Genomic DNA, 24,321 nt, shown 5'->3' with positions numbered 1-24,321 from the left:
TTCCCAGTGCTTATGTCACACCAAACTGAGTCAATATTGTATTGGCCACCCATGCCAGCTGGATGCACTGCCTCAGATTTTATGTATTTCTTAAATAAAACATAACTCCACCTCCTGTCCTGTCTCTTCTTTCTAAATACACTGTACTCAACATATTCAAATTATGCATCCCTTATATCTGAATGACATATCTCTGATATACTCACAATGTTAGCATTTGATAACTTGAATGGCTCTTCAAATTTATCAAATTCATCTATTATGTTCCTAGCATTGGTGTACATGCAAGTATACATGCACCTGTTCTTACTTTTTGTTACCTTAACACAGTCCATATATTTCCTTGTCCCATGATGACCCACAACAGGCCTTGATATCCCCAGTACCTTGCTTTCCAGGCTACTTCATGTTCCAATAGAAGCAGCGCAAGAATCACTTTCACTTCTGCTTTTGTTGATCCATTAGGCTGTGTGGGGGGAGAGAGAGAGAGGGGGCAGTCTTTTCTGTTAACAAGCACAGACCACACTGAGAAAAACTCTACCCAATGAGCCTTGAACAACCTCTCCAGGACCAAACTCTCGTCATGTACTCCCTCCTATCAAGTCTGGGCAGAATTGCAGATTCTTTCAAATTTAACCCTGACTTGTGACTTTTTCTCAACATTGCTCTGTACTTGTCAAGTAAGTCCTCTGATCTACTATTAATGTCAATGTCATTAGTACCAACATGCACAATAATATCAACTTTTGTGCCCTTAAAAGATTACTTATATTGTATCTTTGGATGTTAATTTGCAGAGCTTCTGACTACAAGTAGTTAAATCCCTTGACTACGGGAGAGTTAAAGCTAGTTATAAGAGCAATGGTTTTAGCTCTTTTAGAGTGAAGAGATAAGTGATATTGGATATCTCTTTATTGTGATGTGCCTTTTGACGTTAAACAGGTTTTTACTGGCTTAATTCCAAAAATTTTGTAATGAAAAACCGCCATGCAAAAAGCGTTATGAAAATTTATTACAGTTTAATTTATCAGGAACAAATTTAATGAAATTTTGCACAGAGCTTCATCTTAGCTCTATACTAGAGGAAAAACTTTCAAAGCTCTAAAAATTGTAGTAGTTTTTCCAGGATAGTGGAAAATATGAACATGTGATCAAGCAAAATTTCTCATGTAATAAACGGGATAATGTGGATGCATCGAATATCATTGGAAAGCTAAGGAATTTAGAAACAGAAATATTAAGGTTTTAAGATACAAAAAACTTTCGTAAACTGAGAAATGTGTTAATTCGAAAAAGCATCTGGTTTCAAGTCACCTGGTGTTTTCAGATTGAATGTAATTTTTTTCTTTACAATTAAACTCTGAGGCTGGAAAAAGAGTTCTGCACATTTATGAAAATATTCTTCGACTTGGACATGTCATCAGACCTTTCAATAAATACTACACATAATGGAACAACTATAGATGGTGTATTTAGTCGTGAACTAAAATCTCTTCAATATAAAAATTATATATCTTACTTTAGTCATCACAGACCAATACTTTCAGTAACCAATATGTAATTATTATCAATAAAATAAAAACATTGTTATATTATTATCCATGAATTTTATTAATAACTCAAAATTTAAACGTTTTTAAAGCCTACCGATGACTCTTAAATGTAAAACACGTTAAATATGCTAGCGGCAGGACACATTATGTACCTAGTACAGAATTTTTTAATGTATTTTGTTACCCATTTTTATTGAAACTGGAATTCATGAATAAACTTAAATTCTTTAAAATTGGCCCTTTTTTTTTTCTTTCAATTACCGATCCATCAGCTGTTCAAATAATCCCGAAGAAAGAGCCACCACAAAGAAGTTTAGTACAGCCTGGAAGTCATTTACATGTATTGAACCTGTATCCTCTTGATCGAAGAACTGACATGCCCTTTGTATAACCTCTCCTTTCTTTTGAAGCTAAGTAAAAATGAAAGAACATCTGTAAGTACAACAATGAGCATTTTAAGTTCAGAATTATTTCCTTACTTACATACATTTTAATAAAAAAATATTTTTGATTAAACAACAGAAGAGATCTCAGGCATCAGGTATACTCGTATTGATAAAAATATTGCCACCACTGACTTAAACGTTAAATGAATCAATTTAAAAATAAAAATAAATAGGCATTAAATTAATAGTGAATAAATACATGGTGCAGCAATTAAAAGTGGTAAGAATAACTACACGGAACAACAAATTTTGGGTCATGTCTTGTTCTGGGCATGAAAGTAAATTTACTTTATAGATTTTGGGGTGCTAAACACTGAAATAGTGCTTAAAATGGCAGATTGGCTCTTGTTTTCAAAAAAAGTAGTTTTTTATATTTATACAAGGTATTTTTTATTTATATGGCAGTAAGATGTAGCTATGAACATACCTGTATCAAACATGGGACCTTTTTGCCTTTTGCTTGTATTCAGCTTTGGGAGCATCCCTTTCACCATCCAACAATAACTGACTAACGTGGCAGCACTCTATTTGCTTTTATACCATTAGCATTAGCATAGGCATATGATGCAAGACAGCAAGCTTATGCAGAATCAGCCAAAAAAAAAAAAAAAAAAATCCACTCCCATTTCACCCCTCTGTTCATTCGATATGGCTATCAACTTCCACAACAAAGGATGCAAGTCTGTTCCACCAACCAACTACCTGCTGGCTAAAGGCAAATTTCCGCACATCTATCCTACATCTGTCTTTCCTCAATTTGAATTTATGCCCTCTCAGGTGATTATTCTGAGCAAGAAGAAGAGTCCCATCGGCATTGAGCATGTTCAAACCATTCAAGGCTTTATACACCTCTATCAGATCACCTCACGGGTGCCTAGTCTCCAGATCTTTCCAGTATCTTTCTTCCATTGCTGCAATGTCTTGATGGAAGTGCTCACCATGTTCATTGCTAATGGCACCAAAGTTTTGGCAAGAAGAAATACAGGTATGCATGCTAGAAATGCATCTTCGATGACATGTTGCCCAGTTTTTTGTAAGACGTAATGAGATCTTCCACAAGCTGCCTGTAGTTGTCAATTTTAATGTTTCCTAGAAAACCAGTTGAAATATTTCAAAAGGTTTCCATGCTGATTTCTCACTATCACTAAGGACACATTTGAACTGTTTATCTTTGAAAAGTTGCCTTATTTGTGAACCAATGAAAATGCTTGCCTTAACCTTCTCCGTACTGTCTTGGGAATTTCTTTTGAAAGTATGTGAATGCAGGAACGTTAACTTCCAAAGCCTTCACAAAATTTTTCATGAGCCTCCAGTTTGATGTGGAGTGGTGGAAGCAAAACTTTATTTGGATCTACCAGAGGTTCAAATGTTATGTTCTTCATTCCAGGTGTTAATGATTTTCATTGAGGCCAACTCCTCTTCTTGTAGTGCATATCCTTGGCATGACAATCCCACTCGCAGAGAAAGCAATACTTAGTATAACCCTTTTGTAGTCCTAATAAAATGGTGATTACCTTTAAATCACCACATATCTGCCACTCATACATCTGATAGTATACACCTAACAGGATGTTCGTTTGCATGTGTTTCTTTTATGTGGACGGCATATGCAAGAAGTACTGAAGGAAGCATATTTCCATTGTGTAATAATACAGCCATAAGGCTAACCTTATAAGCATTTATAAATAGTTGCCATTCTTCAGGAACGTGCCTCATGTTCACTGATGTCATTAGACCATCAATATCCTTACAAACAGTGAGTTCACCTTCTGTTTGATAGAATTTATCATAATCTTTATTTTGAGTACAAAAGGTTGTCACTTTCACAGAATGATCTAGAATATTCCACTGTTGTAGTCTCGAGGCCAAAAGCTCTGCCTTATTCTTTGGCAGTTCGAGATCCCTGATGAGGTCATTAAACTCACTTTCTGTGATCTTATGTGGTTCAGAAGGATAAAGGTTTGGACAAAATGGTGGATCCCTTGACATAGATGCCTGCTGTATCCCTTGGGGGATCCCTTGACACTGATGCCTTCTTTGTATATATCAAGTTGATGTTCATCAGTGTCTTCATCTTCATCAGAGTGTAAAAAAAAAAACAGTTGGGTAGTTTAGGAATAGGTAGTACTTCACCTTCAGGCATGGGACAAATTGCAGATGGTACATGAGTATGTCACTGTCCACTTTTTCTTCACTGTCATCCCTTTTCTATACGGGGCATCATACAGAAGTAAGTCTGTGATGCGATTTGTTGACTCCCTCCATATTGGTTTTTGAGTCTTTGAGTCTGCTGACGAGGCTACTAGTGACGGTCGTGTTCAAAGCCGCTAAGTGGATTTTTCTTATTTATTGATTTGAAATTATTGTTTTTCTAAAACATTTGATTTAAATTTAGTAGTATAACATTATTTTGTGATTTTTTGATTAATTTGGTGTATTTATTCTTTTCTCGGCCTTGTAAAAGTATCGGTAAGGGTTTCCATGTGTTCGTAACTACCGTTCGTAACTACCGCTACGGTTAGTAACTTTCCCGCCATTGTGATACCGTACTAGATATACCGTAGGTTATATACCGTACTAGATAGCGTTAGTGGAACTTCGTTAGCAGTTAAATTGTACGTTTAAATAAATACATATAACGACTTAGATTACAAACGTAATATAATTAATAACATAACATAATTAATTAATAAATTAATAGAATCATGACTCAGACCAGAGCAGCAAAGCAAAAGGCTCAAGCTAATGGAAGTGCTGTGGCTCAGAACAGAACTGAGGGGGGCAGTTGTCCTCTGACTCACAGCCTTATAAAATGCACTGTTTGCTTGATGTTTGCAGAGCAATCGGGTACGGGACATGATACTGCCAAGGGGGATGTCTTTGTGTGTGCGCGATGCAAGGAGTGTATCGATATCAGGCAACAACTCGGCGTTCTTGTGGGCCTATATGAGAGCTTGAAGGACAGGGTGGATGCCCTCGAAGAAACTAAATGAAGGGGCCCATCAAGCTCTCAGCTGCCCACATCAACGCCAGAGCTTGCACTTGGGCATCGCGTGACACAGAGACAACCCCTAAGGCAGAATGCGCTGGTCCCGAAAGAACTAGTAGTTGTTGGTGACTCTATTGTCAGGGAAACGGGGAACATGCTTTGTAAAAAAGATAGGTGGAACAGGACCAGGGTATGTCTGCCAGGGGCAAAGGTCGATGACGTTGTAGAGCGAATATCATCTTTTAAGGGCACAAAAGGTGATATAGTTGTACACGTTGGCACTAATAATATTAAGAGTAGGAGACCGGCAGAATTACTTAACAAGTACAGGTCACTGTTGAACAAAAGCCGAGAATTAGGGTTGAATTTGAAAGTGTCTGCAATTCTGCCCAGACACAATAGGAGGGAGTATATGATGAGAGCCTTGTCGATCAATTCGGCCCTGGAAAGATTGTGCAAGGCTCAAGGGGTAGAATTTTTTTCAGCCTGGACTGTACTTGTTAACAGGAGAGATTGCTTCTACAGGGATGGGATACACTTAAATAGAAAGGGTGCAAGAATATTTGCTGATGCTATCGAGGCAGTGTTAGGTGGGTCGGAAAACTGCTAGCTTGGGGGGAGACAAAGACCAATAGATTGACAGTAGCCACTGGCAGAGGTGAAAGAGATTCTTGCACTGCTTCTATTAGAATGAGCAGAAGCCTGAAAAACAAGACGCATGGTATTTCAGAGACTGCTGGGAGCCATTGCGGTACAAGTAAACACATGGGTTGTGTTAGGGTAGCTAAGAATAGAAACAGGTGCAGGTATACTTGCGTGTACACCAATGCAAGGAGTTTAGTAAATAAATTTGATGAATTTGAGGTATTGCTCAAAACATCGAAGGCAGATATTGTTGGGATATCAGAGACGTGGTGTCACACAGATATAAGGGATGCAGAACTGCAATTTGGGGAGTACAACGTCTACAGAAAGGATAGACAGGATAGGAAGGGAGGAGGGGTTATGCTATTAGTTAAGAAACACATAAAAACCAAGGAAGTGAAGCCAGTCGACATCGCTGGACAGTGCAGTGTGGAGTCAGTTTGGTGTGACATAAACATTGGGAGATCAAAATTGAGAGTAGGAGTGTGCTATAGGCCTAATGACTCTGATGAGTATAATAAGGAACTGTACAGGGAAATAGAGTGGGCCAGTAAATCAGAGTGTCTTATAATGGGAGATTTTAATTTCCCAGATATTGACTGGAATTTGGGGGCTGGTTACTCACACACTAGCAGGGCTTTTGTGGATTTATTGGATGATTGTTTTCTACATCAGCATGTTCGGGAGGCAACTAGAGGAGTAATACTCTTGATTTGATTATCAGCAGTGATTCTTCATGCATTAAGAATCTGCAGATAAATGAACCACTAGGTGGCAGTGATCACAGTGTGCTGAAGTGGGATTTACTCAAAGAGGTAACTACCATTAGGGGTAAAGGGAAGGGTTATTGCTTCCGTAAAGGCGACTACGATGGACTGAGACAGTATTTAAATTCTATACAGTGGGACCAACTGATGATGTTACCAACAGCAAATTCAAAATGGGAAGCATTCAAAGAACTTATCTTGGAAGCTACTAGGCTTTACATACCAACTAAGAAATACTGTTCAAGGTTTAGGCCAAAATGGATGTCAGATGAACTAATGAGGCATATGGCAGAGAAGAAAAATGCATGGGATACTTACAAATCAACACATGACACAGAAGCCTATGATAGATACAAGTTGATATGCAACCAAGTTACAAAGGAGGTCAGGCAGGCGAAGGCAGATTACGAGAAATCCTTGGCAAGGGATGCAAAGAAAAACAGCAAAGAGTTCTTTACTTATGTAAACTCTAGAAGGAAGGGGATGAATCAGATTGGTCCACTTGATATTGATGGGTCAAGTGTTGATGATCCTGCTCAGGTAGCTAACAAACTAAATGAATATTTTGCATCGACATTCACACATGAGGAGTTATTCAGCGAGGGGAATGCCAGAGGTGTATTCAACTCTAGCAGTAAGCTACAGAATCTTGAAATAACTGGGAGTAAAGTGGAGGAGAAACTGTTGAAGATAAACACAAGAAAGGCACCCGGGGTGGATGGGATCTATCCAGTTATATTAAAGGAGGCAGCAAAGGAAGTAAGCAAACCCTTAGCCATAATTATGAGAGCTTCCTTGGACTCAGGGGAGGTACTGATAGACTGGAAATGTGCAAATGTGACCCCAATTCACAAAGGAGGATCAAAGGCTGACACAAGTAATTATAGACCTGTGAGCTTAACTTCTGTTCCAGGAAAATTAATGGAGGCACTGGTTAAAGAAGCACTGCAGGATCATTTAGACAAGACTTCAGTTATAGCTCAGACACAGCATGGTTTTGTTAAGGGGAAGTCTTGCCTGACCAACTTGATTGGATACGATGATGCAGTCACAAAAGAACTGGATGCAGGGAATAACTTTGATATTATATACTTGGATCTTAGAAAGGCTTTTGATACTGTTGCACATGGAAGACTGCCACTCAAATTGGAGCAGTGTGACATTGGAAGCAAATTGCTGCTATGGATAAAGGGGTGGTTGAGGGGGAGAAGACAGAGAGTGGTAATCAATGGACACTGCTCATCGTGGACTGATGTTATTAGTGGAGTCCCTCAGGGCTCAGTGTTGGGTCCATTATTGTTTTCTGTATTTATAAATGATATTGATGATGGTATATCGGGCTTAATGTCCAAGTTTGCAGACGATACAAAGGTTGGCAGGGTTGTCAAGGACACTACTGACACTATGCTGCTGCAACAGGATCTGGAAAGGTTGAGCAGATGGGCTGAGAGGTGGCAAATGAAGTTTAACATTGACAAATGTAAAGTACTACATGGGAAACAGCAACCCCAGAGCAACGTATCAACTCTGTGGTACTACACTGACAGTGGTAGAGAATGAAAGGGACTTGGGGGTGGTTGTGCAGGCAGATATGAAGTTCTCTGAGCAGTGCAGACGGGCTGCAAGAGTAGCTCATGGAGTATTGTCAATGATATACAGGAATTTTTCCAGCAGGGATAAGGAGGTGATTATTCCATTGTATAAGGCGATGGTCAGGCCACACCTAGAGTACTGTATACAGGTCTGGAGGCCTCATTTTAAGAAGGATGTAGAGCTGCTGGAACGAGTACAGAGAAGGGCAACAAGATTAGTGAATGGAACAAAGGGGTGCTCTTACGAAGAAAGGCTTAAGTTTTGCAAATTACAGTGTCTGGAGACTAGGCACCAGCGAGGTGATCTGATAGAGGTGTATAAAGCCTTGAATGGTTTAAGCATGCTCAATGCTGATGGGATTCTTCCTCTAGCTCAGAAAAATCACCTGAGAGGGCATAAATTCAAATTGAGGAAAGACAGATGTAGGATAAACGTGCGGAAATTTGCCTTTAGCCAGCGGGTGGTTGGTTTGTGGAACCGACTTCCATCCCTTGTGGCGGAGGTTGATAGCCTAAATAAGTTTAAGGCCCAGCTGGACAGGTATTTTGAACGAACAGAGGGGTGAAGTGGAAGTGGGGTTTTTTTTTTTTTTTTTTTTTTTTTTGGCTGATGCTGCATAAGCTTGCTTTCTTGCATCAAATACCTCTACTAATGCTAATGCTAATGCTAATATCATGGGCAGCACTGCAAAAGGCATAAAACGCCCCTTTCGATTCACCAACACGTTGAGTTTTGATGAACAGGTAGTGCAGCATATGTGTGGGGCCCAGTTCTTGTCCTGGCACCTACTTTACACCCAAAGTACAAGAAGTAGGCCTCTTTTTATGGCTCGAATTAAGAGACGCTTTCTTGAGGCTAACATGACTTCTCCACATATGTAACAGAAGTCATCCAGACTATTCAAACAATTACAGGGCATATTAATCTTACATGACACAAATACTGTGCAAAAAATAGGAATCTCACAGAGAACAACTGTTAACTGAGAACAAATCACCCAGTACCTAGCTATATTCGAGGATTCCTGCAGCAGAGTTGAAAACACATTTGAAGCGACAACTTATTACGTGAGGCAGAATGAGGCGACAGTTGCTGACCACATGATAAGAGCGTGGTAGTACTGAAACTGTGGTATTGCCATCCATTTTGCTAAGAGTCTTAGTTGATAATGTAGAGTAACTCATATGAGATCCCAACTGTAATTTGAAAACAAGAGGCAATCAACAAATTTTAATGTGATTTTCGTGATCAGCAGCATAAAATTAGTCAAGATTGGGTATTTTCATTTTTGTAACATTTTACATGTTGACCAGTGCTATACATTAAATAGAAATAGAATAAAAGCAATAAAATAATCATCATATGAGGGTGGTTATGAGTCATATGGGTTTCTTTTTAAACCTAGACTGAAGCAGCAACAACAACAACAACAGCCATTCTTATACCTCAGAAGTTACAAACGGATATAGGACAATATGCGCATTGAGTGGATGCCCATAAGACAGAAAAAAAAAAAAAAAATCATCCTCAGCCATTCAGTCATCAGTCTGTGAACCAGTGCATGCTGACTACTCATTCAATTATCAATCCGCCATCTCTCATCACTATGCAGAATAACGGCCTCCATAATAGAATGTATGCAAGTCCCAGAACTTCAATTAATGGGCCCCATGACAGCTATATGGAGGATCTCTAACCATGTAAAATGGACGTGCATTATGAGCCATATCCAATATTTTAATGTTCATCAGGCAGTTAAGATTATAGTGCTGCTCAACAGCAGTGCTGCTAAAATTGGCTCAGAAAATAGGCTCCACATGCACAGAAACACGATCACATAATCTGTGCTTAGTTTCACCAAAGTAACCTACCCAACAATCCAGATAGGCAATATGGTATACCACCACTGAATGATGCAACAATGGATGGGGTTGATTTTATCCTAGGCATAACCGATTGCAATCTTCTGCCAGGAAGCTGTGCACATCCACTATGATAACCTAGTAAAATCCTGGCAAAATGAGTGGAGACACCCGGATAGCAGGAGATATATAAGCAGTGGTGATACATGACTTGTCACACCAAGGAGGAGAATCAACTTTATTACATTGGATTCTTATTCTATCCATAACATGAGGGGTGTAGTCGCATTTGAACAAATCCACCTGAATTCTAGAAAATTCAGCCTCTCTGTCAGTGATGTTGCCCATATGTGACCAAGCTCGGCGGAACAAAGCTCTCACCGTACTATACAAGTGCCATGGGGCATGAGCCGATTTATAGTTGGTAAAGTGACCCTGGCATATAGGTTTCCTATATACCGATGTAACCAACTAGCCATCTCCTCATGTGCCGAACCAAGATTAGCATTAGCATTAGTAGAGGCATTCGATGCAAGAAAGCAAGCTTATGCAGCATCAACCAAAAAAAAAAAAAAAAAACCCACTTCCACTTCACCCCTCTGTTCGTTCAAAATACCTGTCCAGCTGAGCCTTAAACTTATTTATGCTATCAACCTCCATCACAAGGGATGGAAGTCTGTTCCACCAACCAACCACCCACTGGCTAAAGGCAAATTTCCGCACGTCTATCCTACATCTGTCTTTCCTCAATTTGAATTTATGCCCTCTCAGGTGATTTTTCTGAGCTAGAGGAAGAATCCCATCAGCATTGAGCATGCTTAAACCATTCAAGGCTTTATACACCTCTATCAGATCACCTCGCTGGTGCCTAGTCTCCAGACACTGTAATTTGCAAAACTTAAGCCTTTCTTCGTAAGTGCACCCCTTTGTTCCATTCACTAATCTTGTTGCCCTTCTCTGTACTCGTTCCAGCAGCTCTACATCCTTCTTGAAATGAGGCCTCCAGACCTGTATACAGTACTCTAGGTGTGGCCTGACCATTGCCTTATACAATGGAATAATCACCTCCTTATCCCTGCTGGAAAAATTCCTGTATATCATTGACAATACTCCATGAGCTACTCTTGCAGCCCGTCTGCACTGCTCAGAGAACTTCATATCTGCCTGCACAACCACCCCCAAAGTCCCTTTCATTCTCTACCACTGTCAGTGTAGTACCACAGAGTTGATACGTTGCTCTGGGGTTGCTGTTTCCCATGTGTAGTACTTTACATTTGTCAATGTTAAACTTCATTTGCCACCTCTCAGCCCATCTGCTCAACCTTTCCAGATCCTGTTGCAGCAGCATAGTGTCAGTAGTATCCTTGACAACCCTGCCAACCTTTGTATCGTCTGCAAACTTGGACATTAAGCTTGATATACCATCATCAATATCATTTATAAATACAGAAAACAATAATGGACCCAACACTGAGCCCTGAGGGACTCCACTAATAACATTAGTCCACGATGAGCAGTGTCCATTGATTACCACTCTCTGTCTTCTCCCCCTCAACCACCCCTTTATCCATAGCAGCAATTTGCCTCCAATGTCACACTGCTCCAATTTGTGTAGCAGTCTTCCATGTGCAACAGTATCAAAAGCCTTTCTAAGATCCAAGTATATAATATCAAAGTTATTCCCTGCATCCAGTTCTTTTGTGACTGCATCATAGTATCCAATCAAGTTGGTCATACAAGATATCGAAAAATGGGAGAGCATTCACTGCCTCCATTTTCATTGTAAAAGAAATGTACTTTGACAGAGAACTGAGGTATTGGAATAACAGCTCCTTGGGACTCTGGGGAATGACTGCAAATATATCATCCAAACATCTGCACCAGACAACTTCCTGGTAGAAGACTGCAATTGGTTATGCCTAGGATAAAATCTACCCTTCCACTGTTGAATTGTTCAATGGTGGTATATCATATTGCTTTCCCAGAATGTAGTGTAGGTTACATGGGCTAAACTGAGTGCAGGCTATGTGATCGTGTTTCTGAGTATGAGGAACTATTCAGGCAATTTTAGCAGCTCTGCTGTCATGGAGCATTATTCAGTTGAACAGCACTATAATCTCCCCCCCCCAAGACAAACACTCAAATATTGAATGCGGTTCATAATGCACACCATCTTGCATGGGTAGAAGCCCTCCACACAGCTGTCGCAGGTCCTATTAATCGTAATTCTTCAACCCGCATACATCCTATAACAGAACCCATTATTCTGCATACTGATGATAGACAGCAGGTAGAAAATCAACAGAGTAGTCATCGTGTACTGCATTCAGAAACTGATGGTTAAATTGGTAAGGAATGTTGATCTATGTTAGCGTGCTTCTTCCTCTTCCCTTCCTTTCCTTTTTTTCTTTTTCTGTCTACCAGGCTGCATGCACATATTGTCATATATCTGTTTGTAACTGCTGGGGAATAAGAATGGCTGTTGTCATTGCTTACGGACTACTAGATTAACAGTAGCTGCTGGCAGAGGTGAAAGTGATTCTTGCACTGCTTCTATTGAAATGCAATTGAGCAGCAGCCTGGAAAGCAAGGCAATTTAGATTTCCAGGAATGCTGGGAGTCACAGTGGAACAAGTAAATACATGGGCTGTGTTAAGGAAACAGGTGCATATATACTTGCATGTACACCAATGTTAGGAGTGTAGTTAATAAATTTGATGAGCTTGAAGGGCTAGTCAAGACATCAAAGGCAGATATTGTTGGGATATCAGAGATGTGGTGTCACACAGACATAAGCAGTACAGAATTGGAATTTGGGGAGTACAATGTGTACAGAAAGGATAGACAGGATAGGAAAGGAGGAGTGATTATGCTATTAGTAAAGAAACACATAAAATCCAAGGAAGTGAAGCCAGTCGACATCGCTGGACAGTGTAGTGTCGAGTCAGTTTGGTGTGACAAGCATTGGAGATCAAAATAGAGAGTAGGAGTGTGCTATAGGCCTAATGCCTCTGATGAGTCTAGTAAGAAACTGTACAGGGAAATACAGACTCATCCCAGAGTCGTATAATGGGGGATTTTAATTTTCCAGAGATTGACTGGAATTTGTGGGTTGGACACTGACACACTAGCAAGGCTTTTGTGGATTTATTGGATGATTGTTTTCTACATCAGCATGTTCGGGAGGCAACTAGAGGGAGTAATACTTTGATTTGATTATCAGTAGTGATTCTTCATGCATTAAGAATCTGCGGATAAAGGAACCACTAGGTGGCAGTGATCACAGTGTGCTGAAGTGGGATTTACTAAAAGAGGTATCTACCATCAGGGGTAAAGGGAAGGGTTTTTGCTTTCGTAAAGGTGACTACGGTGGTCTGGGACAGTATTTAAATTCTATACGGTGAGACCAACTGATGATGTTACCAACAGCAAATTCAAAATGGGAAGCATTCAAAGAAATAATCTTGGAAGCTGCTAGGCTTTTCTTACCAACTAAGAAATATTGTTCAAGATTTAGACCTAAATGGATGTCAGATGAACTAATTAGACATGTGGCAGAGAAGAAAAATGCATGGGATACATATAAATTAACAGGTGACACAGAAGCCTTTGTTAGATATAAGCTGGTCTGTAACCAAGTCACAATGGAAGTTAGGCAGGCAAAGGCAAATTACGAGAAACCTTTGGCAAAGGATGCAAAGAAAAACAGCAAAGAGTTCTTTACTTATGTAAACTCTAGAAGGAAGGGGATGAATCAGATTGGTCCACTTGATATCGATGGTTCAACTGTTGATGATCCTGCTCAGGTAACAAACTAAATGAAAATTTTGCATCTACATTCACACATAAGGAGTTATTCAGGGAAGGGAATGCCAGAGATGTATTGAACTCTAGCAGTAAGCTAGATAATCTTGTAACAACTGAGAGTAAAGTGGAGGACAAATTGTTGAAGATAAACATAAGAAAGGCACCTGGGGTGGATGGAATCTATCCAATTATATTAAAGGAGGCAGCAAAGGAAGTAAGCAAACACTTAGCCATAATTATGAGAGTTTCCCTCGACTCAGGGGAGGTACCCATGGACTGGAGATGTGCAAATGTGAACCCAATCCACAAAGGAGGATCAAAGGGAGACACAAGTAATTACAGACCTGTTAGTTTAACTTCTGTTCCAGGGAAATTAATGGAGGCACTGGTTAAAGAAGCATTGCAGGATCATCTAGACAAGACTTCAGTTATACCTCGGACACAGCATGGGTTTGTTAAGGGGAAGTCTTTTCTGACTAATTTGATTGGATACTATGATATAGTCACAAAGGAATTGGATGCAAAGAATAACTTTGATATCATATATTTGGATCTTAGAAAAAGCCTTTGATACTGTTGCACATGGAAGACTGCTGCAGAAATTGGAGCAGTGTGGCATTGGAGGCAAATTGCTGCTATGGATAAAGGGATGGTTGAGTGGGAGAAGACAGAGAGTGGTAATCAATGGACACTGCTCTTCGTGGACTAATGTTATTAGTGGAGTCCCTCAGGGTTCAGTGTTGGTCCATTGTTGTTTTATGTATTTATTAATGATATTGATGATGGTATATCAGGCTTAATGTCTAAGTTTGCAGAAGATATGAAGGTCGGCATTGTTGTTAATGACACTAATAACAGTACGCTGCTGCAACAGGATCTAGAAAAGTTGAGCAGATGGCAGAGAAGTGGTGGCAACTTTTAATATTGACAAATGTAAAGTATTACATATGGGAAGCAGTAATCCCAGAGTAACGTATCAACTCTGTGGTATCACACTGACACTGGTAGAGAATGAAAAGGACCTGGGGGTAATTGTGTAGGCAGATATGAAGTTTTCTGAGCAGTGCAGACGGTCTGCAAGAGTAGCTCATGGTGTCTTGTCAATGATATACAGGAAATTTTTCTAGCAGGGATAAGGAGGTGATTATCCCCTTGTATAAGGCAATGGTCAGGCAACACACCTTGAGTACTGTATACAGGTCTGGAGGCCTCATTTTAAGAAGGATGTAGAGCAGTTGGAACGAGTACAGAGAAGGGCAACAAGATTAGTGAACAGAACAAAGGGTTTCAAAGAAAGGCTTAAGTTTTGTAAATTACAGTGTCTGGAGACTAGGCACCTGCAAGGTGATCTGATTGAGGTGTATAAAGCCTTGAATGGTTTGAGCAAGCTCAATGCTGATGGGATTCTTCCTCTTGCTCAGAATAATCACCTGAGAGGGCATAAATTCAAATTGAAGAAAGACGGTTGTAGGATAGATGTGCGGAAGTTTGTCTTTAGCCAGTGGGTGGTTGATTGCTGGAACAAACTTCCATTTGTCGTTGTAGAAGTTGATAGCTTAAATAGAATCTAGGCAGAACTTGACAAATATTTGGAGCAAGAGGATGGGTGAAATAAGGGTTTTTTTTTTTTTTTTGGCTGATGCTATATAAGCTTGCTTTCTTGCATCATGTGCCCTTTGTAATGCTAATGCTAATAATGTTAATGCCAAAACACATATCCCGTTTAACTAGTTCAGCATTGGAATACTCTAAACTTAGCATATTTGTAATCTGAAATTTTAGAATTCAAGAATAAATAAATTTTCTAATATCACTCAAGTGAAATGTCTTCTTTTCATGTACTTTTATAAGCCCTCCCTGCAAGAGTAATGTCCATTTCTCAACTAATAACTGATTATTGTTTTCTTTAATAGTTCTTCCCCACATGAATGAGTTACAAGAGAGAGAGAGAGAGAGAGAGAGAGAGAGAGAGAGAGAGAGAGAGAGAGAGAGAGAGAGAGAGACAGAGAGAGAGAGAGAGAGAGAATACTTGACTGAATGCTTGTCAAAGATAACCTCAAGCTCTCTCTCTCTCTCTCTCTCTCTCTCTCTCTCTTTCCTTCTGTGATAACCCTCTATTCCTAGGTTCTTCTTCCACACTCATGCAGTAAAATTGTTTGGTGTTGCTTTGTATGAAAACTTCTTACAGAGAACTAATATAATACCTTCACTCAAAAAAGCTCTGAGGGTGTTCAGAGGTATGAACTCAACCTTTATTGATCTCACAACAGAGAAACCATCAGGAACTTCATTTCAGTTCAATCATAGGATACACCCTTAATAACTAACTGGTTAACTAATAAGATACACCCTTAATAACTAACTGGCATCCATGGCAGTCTACACTGAAGACTCTTTGGAAACTACAATTCTGGATCCTAAAGTTGGTCAAAAATTGGATTCACCAGCCTTACAGCACATCTCTTAACAACCTCTGTTACACTGTGGCCCAACACATAAGCATATGTGCAGAAGCTCACAATGGGACTAAAACTCTGCTCTGTTGTCTATGAGTTCATCATCATTTCAGAGAGTGTGGAATGGAGAATCCTAGAAAGAGCTCATAGAAGCTCTCCAGTGCTTTTTTAAACCTGCAGAAGCTCTTAACCTTCAAGAAATGCTTTCTAATGTAATCATCGATGATCCAAATTACTTTCTGATATTGACTTTGATCAGTCTCCAAGGATTCGGCTTATTGAGATGACTGACATAAATAATTTTTCAAATTTTTGCACTATGCCAGTAAATGTTACTAGATTTTACTCCTGATTATTTAGTAATGTCACATTACTTCATGACTAACTTTTGATTTCATATTGTAGTTCGTTATTTTATTGTGTTTAGGATAATGTAGAATTTTGTAATTGTCTGTTTATGTGTATGTTATGTTACTATATATCCAAACGAAATCTTATAGATTCTCCCCTCCACACACACACTTCCTGTAGTGTCCAGTAATGTGGCCTGTAAATTATTTTTGGTGATTAATGAACTTTATTTATTACGCATTTAAAAAAAAATCTAACCTCTTTGCGAAAAATTTTGTCAATCTCTTCTAATGGAAGACCTTGAATAGAAGGATCATTTTTGCCTTCCAAAGCAGCTCTTCTCTGCCGCTGTTGTAACCTACGGAGAACAATGTTTACTGAAACATATATAATTCATTTAAACTGTATTTTAATAATATTATTACTAAGAATAATTTAATTTTTTTCATAATTATTTGTGATATTATCATGTCACAAATATAAGTACATTTGTAACATGATAGTAAAAGTAATAATGATAAAAATATAGAATAATAAAAGCAAAATACGTGGTAAGATAAAACTACTAACAGCCCTGTTTACAATTTCATCTATTCATAATAAACGAATCAACTTGAAGAAAATATCATAGTGCAGAAGCTTCTACATATGTTACACATGTGGGCACTATTATGTGTAAACTCTTGGCAACTTGCCAATAAAGATTATTTATTTACATAACATGTGCAATGATATATGTTGAAGTTAGATAAATCTTATAAAAAAATAGGAAGAACAGTTATTAATTTAAAAAAGCTAGATATTTACCTTTGGTTATGCATCCTGTGAATGCTATTAATATTATCATGACAATATATGTAAAACAGGAAACAAGAAGTAAATTCTGTTTACTCTTTTACTGTTATATACATTATAATTTTCTTAGATTCCAACATAAATAAGAGTAAAAGCCATTTTGTCTTCACTACATGGAGCCAAAATGACTACTGTAATCTAAGTCTGGAGGACAGATATCAGCTAATAGGTATGATACAATATCTTAAATTTAAATGGTATTTTTAGAGTGCCTAACCATTGGCTACCCAGCTTTATTTAGAAATAGAATACTAACAAATGGCACAAAGGAGAATGCAGACTGAGATGTGGTGATTGAACTGATATATAAAATACGGGTAATTAGGATAAGTTTTGGATGCTAATCTCTTGTTGTAAATTTCAGTCTAATGAAAGTTTGAATCATAGAGCTGTTTATTCTTTTTCAGTATCATGTGGTATTTCTGGATATGTAAGTATATGTGTGACATAATATAAATTGAAGAATATTGAAAAATATGGGATTTTACCACAACCTTACATAGTGATGCTGTAAAAAAAAGTTGATAATACAATAATGCACCAGAAATTAAAATTTACTATTATACTTCTGTACATCAAACTTACCGAAGCATTTCTGTGAAATCATCAGCCTGTTTTTCCATCCAAACCAAAGCTCTAGCTACAGTTTCTCTGGGCATATATTTTTGATACCGCTCTACATTAACACCAAGTTTAACCAGGAAATCCTTATAACATATTAATCCAAGATTCTGTCTGTCATAACGATTCCATAGTCTGAAATCAGTAATTTATAATAGTATTTGTATTAACAGTATAGTAAATAACAGATGATATTACAAATTATAACAATAATTATCAATTATAAATTACTATATAAATTAGTATTATGGTATAAATTTACAAGTATAAAATTGTACATAATAAAGCATATATACATATATATATATGTATATAGTTCTCTGCATATATACACATTAAAAATAAGACACTTTCTGATGTCACTATGACCCTAAACAGAATGTTGAGAATTTTTTTTTTTTTTTTTGTAGATTCATTTTTTTAAAATATATATATATTTTTTTTTATGAAAATTCCAAACATAAAAGGTATTAGAACCAACTGAAGGCTGAGAAGACATGATACTTGTTGAAACTGGACTAGAATTTCTGCAGATTGTAATTTTTGCAAAATACCAGTGAAGGAATGCTGTTCTAGAGAAAAGAAACAGAGGGGATGAATAAGAAGAGAAAAAGCTCATTCTGTGAGTTTGGAGGTTGGACAGTCAGTGCAAGTTGACTATTTGCAGCATGTGTTCAGAAATATTTGGAAGAGATCATGGGAATTACAGATGCTATTTCAGAAGAAAGCACCCATGGAAGTGAAGTATCTGCAGAAAATGAATGCAGCAGAAACAGAATGTCTATGAGACAGACAGTGGAGAGACTTTGTAAGAGATAAGTCACTAAGTAACCTGTCCATTTTTGAACAGAGTCCAGAAGCTTGAGAAAGGTTTTGGGGATACCCAAATCTACAATATGAAATATTGCCTTGATACAGAAAAATATTCTAATGCTAGGATAGATTTTAGATTTGTACAGAATGAGTAGTTGGTTAGAATAAAAGTAATGCTGAAAACAAAACAAAAAAAAAAAAACACTTTTGATGTACAGGAAACAATATTTGTAATGTGCTTATGCCAAGAGAGATTAATAAAGATACTACTTGAGATACTAATAGAGATACTTGATATCTAACGTAGACACTTTTTTGTAAGAATATCTAAAGTAGATGCTTTTTTGTAAAAAATAAGACAGGACTAAGTTTCAGAAGAGTTCAAGCTAAATAAATTTTATTTGTCTCATTGGAGAACTACCTGAAGATAAGCATTTAAGGAATTGGTAGATATTCAAGCAAAGCTGTTTATGTAGTGAAAGGTTTCTAAAACTGGAAAGTAGAAGACCATATTTTCTGATCTATCATCAGAAGAAGTATGGAGAAGATTGATTTCCAGTCAGTGAAAGAAGGTCATTAATACACAAGAGGAAACCAGTAAGAGAGAAAGACAACCTTGGCGAATACCAGCATCAGTGGAAAAGTTAGAATACAGAGCCATTTACATCAATCACGTAAATGGCTCTGCATTCTGTGAGTGGTCAGAAAGAAAAGTGAATATCCAAGTGCAAAAACAATCAGCAATCTATAAGATGGGAGCACTTTTAGAAGAGCTTTAGAAATGTCAAAAGCAACTGCTTGAGTTCCACCAAACTTTTCTATTGAATCTCTCTCTCTCTCCAAAGATGAGTAACGTAAGACAGGTCCACCATTATGGCCCTGAAACGGAGAGACAGTCGATGGAGTGGCACCATCAAAATTAACAGTGCATGGAGAAGTTCAAAAGCCAGTTTTCTGTTGGTAAAGTCATGGCAACAGTGTTTTGGGGTAAAGATGGGGTCTTGTTTGTGGACTTCTTGGAGTGTGGCACCACAATCAACTCAGATCGATATGCAGAAACATTGAAAAAGTTGAAGGCCTGCATCCATAGCATTCGACCAGACAAAAACCTTACTAAGGTTCTTTTCCATGACAACACATGACCCCACACTAGTCTGCGCATGATGGAAGCCACTGCAAAACTGGGGTGCACTGTTCTTCCTCATCCCTCTCATAGCTCAGTTCTTGTACCTTCTGGCTATCATCATTTCAGCCTGCTGAACGATGTACTCCAGGGAACCCATTTTGTGGACCACAACCAACTCAAGCACAGTGTTCGTAATGCTCTCCGGAGCAAGAGTAAGGACTTTTACAGGATTGGAATACAGCATCTGACTGAAGGAAATGATGGTGACTTTGTAGGAAAATAACTGTGTATTTATTAATGATTGAGGATTAATTGATGTAAAGGGTATAGTTGTAGGAATTAAATTTTTTGAGGAAAAAATAGGAGGCATTACTTTCGTACTGTTTCTCGTATTAAAGTAGTAGCATGCATACACACACATACAAAATCAAACTTCAGGGAACTCAAACGGAAAATGGCTAAAACCAACTCCACCATATTACCCTGTTCAAAGAAGTCATCAGGTTACCTGCAAGAAGAATTAGGCCCATAAGTGGCATAAGTGGAACAGGAGCCTTGTGGCCACTTATAGCCACAAGGTACCTGTTCCACTATTTTAATTGGGTACAATCCAATCTTTCAATTGGATACAATCTTGATCCTGTTCCACTCTTTTAATTGGGCCCAATCACCAGCTGGACTCAATTTTTCTCACTACTTCAAGTTCACCTCCAAGGAAAACCCCTCCTCCAACCAGACAGAAGTCTTGTCTCAACTCAGGTTAACATGGATAGTTGCCATCCCTTGTTCAAGAGATCAGCTTGTATAACTACCAGAAGCAGCATGTTTGGAGGATATTCTGGTGAACCATGAAAACAGCAAAATTCCTCTTTGTAGCTATCTGGTTAGGGCAATTTTTTTTTTTTTTTTTCTAAATGACTATTTGGCTGTCCATTAAGCTCAGTTCACTTAATATAGCAGATGACAGGATCCTTCCAATTAAATCCACAAGAACCAACAAATTTTTGACAGAATAATAAGAAGAATAATAATAGAATAAGGAGCTAGACAAGAAATAAGAATAACAACTAAGCTTCACAACCATTTTTGCTCCCATCGAGTTTGTGAACGTCATGTTTATCACAACATACACACATATATATTTTTAAGTAATTGTTAATTTAAACATATGATAACCTAAATTGAAATGTATAGATGTATGATGTGTATTTCAGTGTGCCACAACACAGGTCAGTGGTGCTCCACATTCAGCACTCTTCTTTAATAATGAGTACAGACCAAAAAAAGCACCCCCAAGCTTCCAGATTAAACTTATATGCTATTTGACAAAATATACAAGAAACACTAATCTAGAAGGGCAGAAACAACAATGGATATTTTCAAAATGCAAAAAATGATATATGATTTAAGGTTTCTGAAAGAAACTTGGAGGCCACAATGTAAATGGGCCAGCAGATGCTAATTAATAACAACATTAACAAATACCTACTCATTAAACTGGGAATCATTCAACTTGAAAGAGTAAGTTTCGAGCACCTTTCTTAATTCTTTCTTCTGAATCATTCCATCCTTATTATAATCATGTAACCACATAGCTTTAACTACATTTCTTAGTTCTGGAGTCAGCTAAATGAACAGTAAATATATGCATATACAAAAGAAGTTTACAGACCAACAAAGCAAATCTTTCAAAAAATGCTATGTGATATCAAAAATATAAACTTTATATTGGAATAACATAATATACACACACATACAGGATGAGATGAAACAACTTAATCAAATATAAAAATACAGGAAATCATATAATGGCATGAAATGGCTTATAAGGCTTTTCTTCTGTGAAACACTTCAAGTTTCTGAGGAACAAGTCTCTTGAACTTTTCAAGGAATGGCTTCAGGCTAAAATGGTGTATTTCAGAGGTTCTCAGAAATGATAATTCTGTGTGATTTGTTTCCACAAACAAAGTATACAACTGATGTTATCAGGCTTTGCAAACAAAATTAAAATTAAATACCAAACTACCCACACAGGGAGACTGCATACCAGCGGTACAAGAAGTTCTGTGAATAGTGTGCAAAAGAAATCATCCTGACTAAGGAGGTGGAAGCCAGAAACATCAAAGGCCAATGTGGCAGCATATTTATTGCTAGCCTAGAAAAGTTGATCAATTACACTGACTTGTGACCAATGCTAGTAACAAACTGTAGCTGCATGAAGAAACTTAGAATGACACTCGGAACATGTAATACAGGTTCTATGTGTCACTAATAAGCAACGATGGCTGATCTTTAGCAATAACAAGTTAGAGTATATGGAGGAGGAAAATTTAATGAATTTTTTTACATGCTTAGTAACGAGGCTGTTTCACTTGAATATTAAGGTAAAACACAAAATATCCATTGGTAAGTGAATTGGAAGTGTACAATCCATTTCATAGTTCCCCATGTTCCACAGCCCTGACAATTCATATTTTATTCCCTGAAGATTTCTGAAGGAATGGGTAACACTCTCTACTTCATTTGCACATCACAAGATTGACAAAGATACCGTAGCATATATGGGAAGAATTAAATGAATTAGAAGAAACAGGCTGCCTGCAAGATAACTAAAGAAACTAATACTGAACACTTGTAGATGAAACCTGAAATACCTACTTTATACTTGAAGTAGTTTACTTTACACTTCAAGTATAAAGTAGATTTTATGCTATTGAGATTTCCTGTATTTCTGTGTTATTTGATTAAAGTTGGACCTTCAACCAGGTCTTGGCCTACCTTGTGTATCAGCTATATATAATTATTATCTGACCAAAAAACATATGGATATCCCCCTCCCTCATACACAGCCAAAAGTAATCCATGTATCACTACAGACAATCATCCAAGACAGCTTAGTTGGCATGCTACATTTCCACCTATCCACGACTCAATCAAGGCTGTAGTTAGCCAGTCTCAGAAGGGAGGGTGTGGGGTTTTCTTCCAGTGAGTTATGCAAATTGGCCAATGAACATTCTTCTACAAACATAACGTAATAAATTCATAAGAGCATATGCTTCTAGGCCATTAATAGTGCCCATAAAGCAAAACACACCAGTTCTACAGGAAGCAGCTATAATCAGTTACTCTATTGCCAAAGAAATGGAAAATATATTGTGTAAGAAGGATAAGTATAATACAACATGGATATGTAGTGTACTGTTGTCAATGACAGTATGCTACTGCAAAGGATCTAGAAAAGTTAGAAATATGAGCTGAGGTGTGGCAAATGAAGTTTAACATTGACAAATGCAAAGTACTTCATATGGGTAGCAGTAACCCCAAAGTAACATACCAAATGTGAGTACTAAATTCAGGGTGGTGGAAGGATGAAAAAGACCTGGCGGTAATTGTGCGGTCAGATATGAAGTTTTCTGGGCAGTGCAGACAGACTGCCAGGGCAAATCATGGAGTTTTCTCAATGACATACAGGAATTTTGCTAGCAGTGATAAGTTGTTATCCTTAGGTATAAGACAATGGTCAGTTCACACCTTGAGTACTGCATACAGGTCTGGAGGCCTCATTTTAGGAAGGATGTAGAGCTGCTGGAAGGAGTAGAGAAGAAAAGAGCAATGAGATTGCTGAGGGGAACAAAGGGGGTACTCATACCAAGAAGGGCTTAAGTTATGCAAACTGCAGCATCTGGAGACTAAGCAAGCTTAATTATCTTGCTCAGATTATGAACTTGAGGGGGGAATAAATTCAAATTGAGGAAAGACAGTTGTAGAATAGATGTGTGTAAATTTGCCTTTAGTCAGCAGGTGGATGATTACTGGAACAAACTTCCATCTGTTGTTGTGGAAGTTGATTAATAAATTCAAGGAAAAACTGGACAAACTTTTGGAGCAAATGGATGGATGAAATGGGAAGGGGGTTTTTTTGTTTTGTTTTTTTTTTTTGGCTGATGCTGTATAAGCTTGCCTTCTTGCATAATATCCCTCTACTAATACTAATGTCTGCCCAGACAAAAGGTGATATTGATGCACATGCCAGTACTAATGGTATTAAGAAGAGTAAAACTTGAACTTGAGAAAAAGTTGCAAATCAGGATTAAGTTTAAAGTGTATAAATTCTGGACAGATTAAGAGGAAAGACATCATGTGAGCCTTATCAAATAATTTGGCCCTGGAGAGACTGCAAGGCTCATGATCCTCCGCATTCGACAGAGCAGCAAAATTTTTCTCAGCTTGGTCTTTGTTTGTTAACGGAGACTGATTTTACATGGTTACACTTGAATAGAAGGATTTCAAGAATATTTGCTGATGATTTTGAGGCAGTGTTACATAGGTCAGAAAACTACCAAAACACTGTAGTGGGAAATTACCGACTGGTCAGTCTAACTTTAGTAGTAGCAAAAATCTGGAGGCAATGATCGAGGGTGGAATTCTGAAGGATAC

The 24,321-nt window shown here is 38.0% G+C and overlaps 1 protein-coding gene across 1 annotated transcript in view; it reads right to left on the bottom strand.

Moving 5' to 3' along the window:
* Positions 1-24,321, bottom strand: part of LOC150083781 (EF-hand calcium-binding domain-containing protein 6-like) — a 208,138-nt gene that overhangs the window by 115,222 nt on the left and 68,595 nt on the right. The window contains exons 6-9 of the mRNA XM_090378599.1: positions 21,374-21,510; positions 17,910-18,080; positions 16,728-16,827; positions 1,815-1,963 (exon numbers count right to left, since the gene is read on the bottom strand). Of these exons, the coding sequence (XP_090234725.1) occupies positions 1,815-1,963; positions 16,728-16,827; positions 17,910-18,080; positions 21,374-21,510 (557 nt within the window). The remainder of the gene's footprint in view (positions 1-1,814; positions 1,964-16,727; positions 16,828-17,909; positions 18,081-21,373; positions 21,511-24,321) is intronic.

The sequence above is a fragment of the Mastigoproctus giganteus genome, chromosome 7 (assembly GCF_048544385.1).
Source record: "Mastigoproctus giganteus isolate SK-2022 chromosome 7, ASM4854438v1, whole genome shotgun sequence".
Taxonomy (NCBI): domain Eukaryota; kingdom Metazoa; phylum Arthropoda; class Arachnida; order Uropygi; family Thelyphonidae; genus Mastigoproctus; species Mastigoproctus giganteus.
Note: the sequence above shows the minus strand (reverse complement) of the source record. Positions and strands in the feature narration are given on the sequence as shown.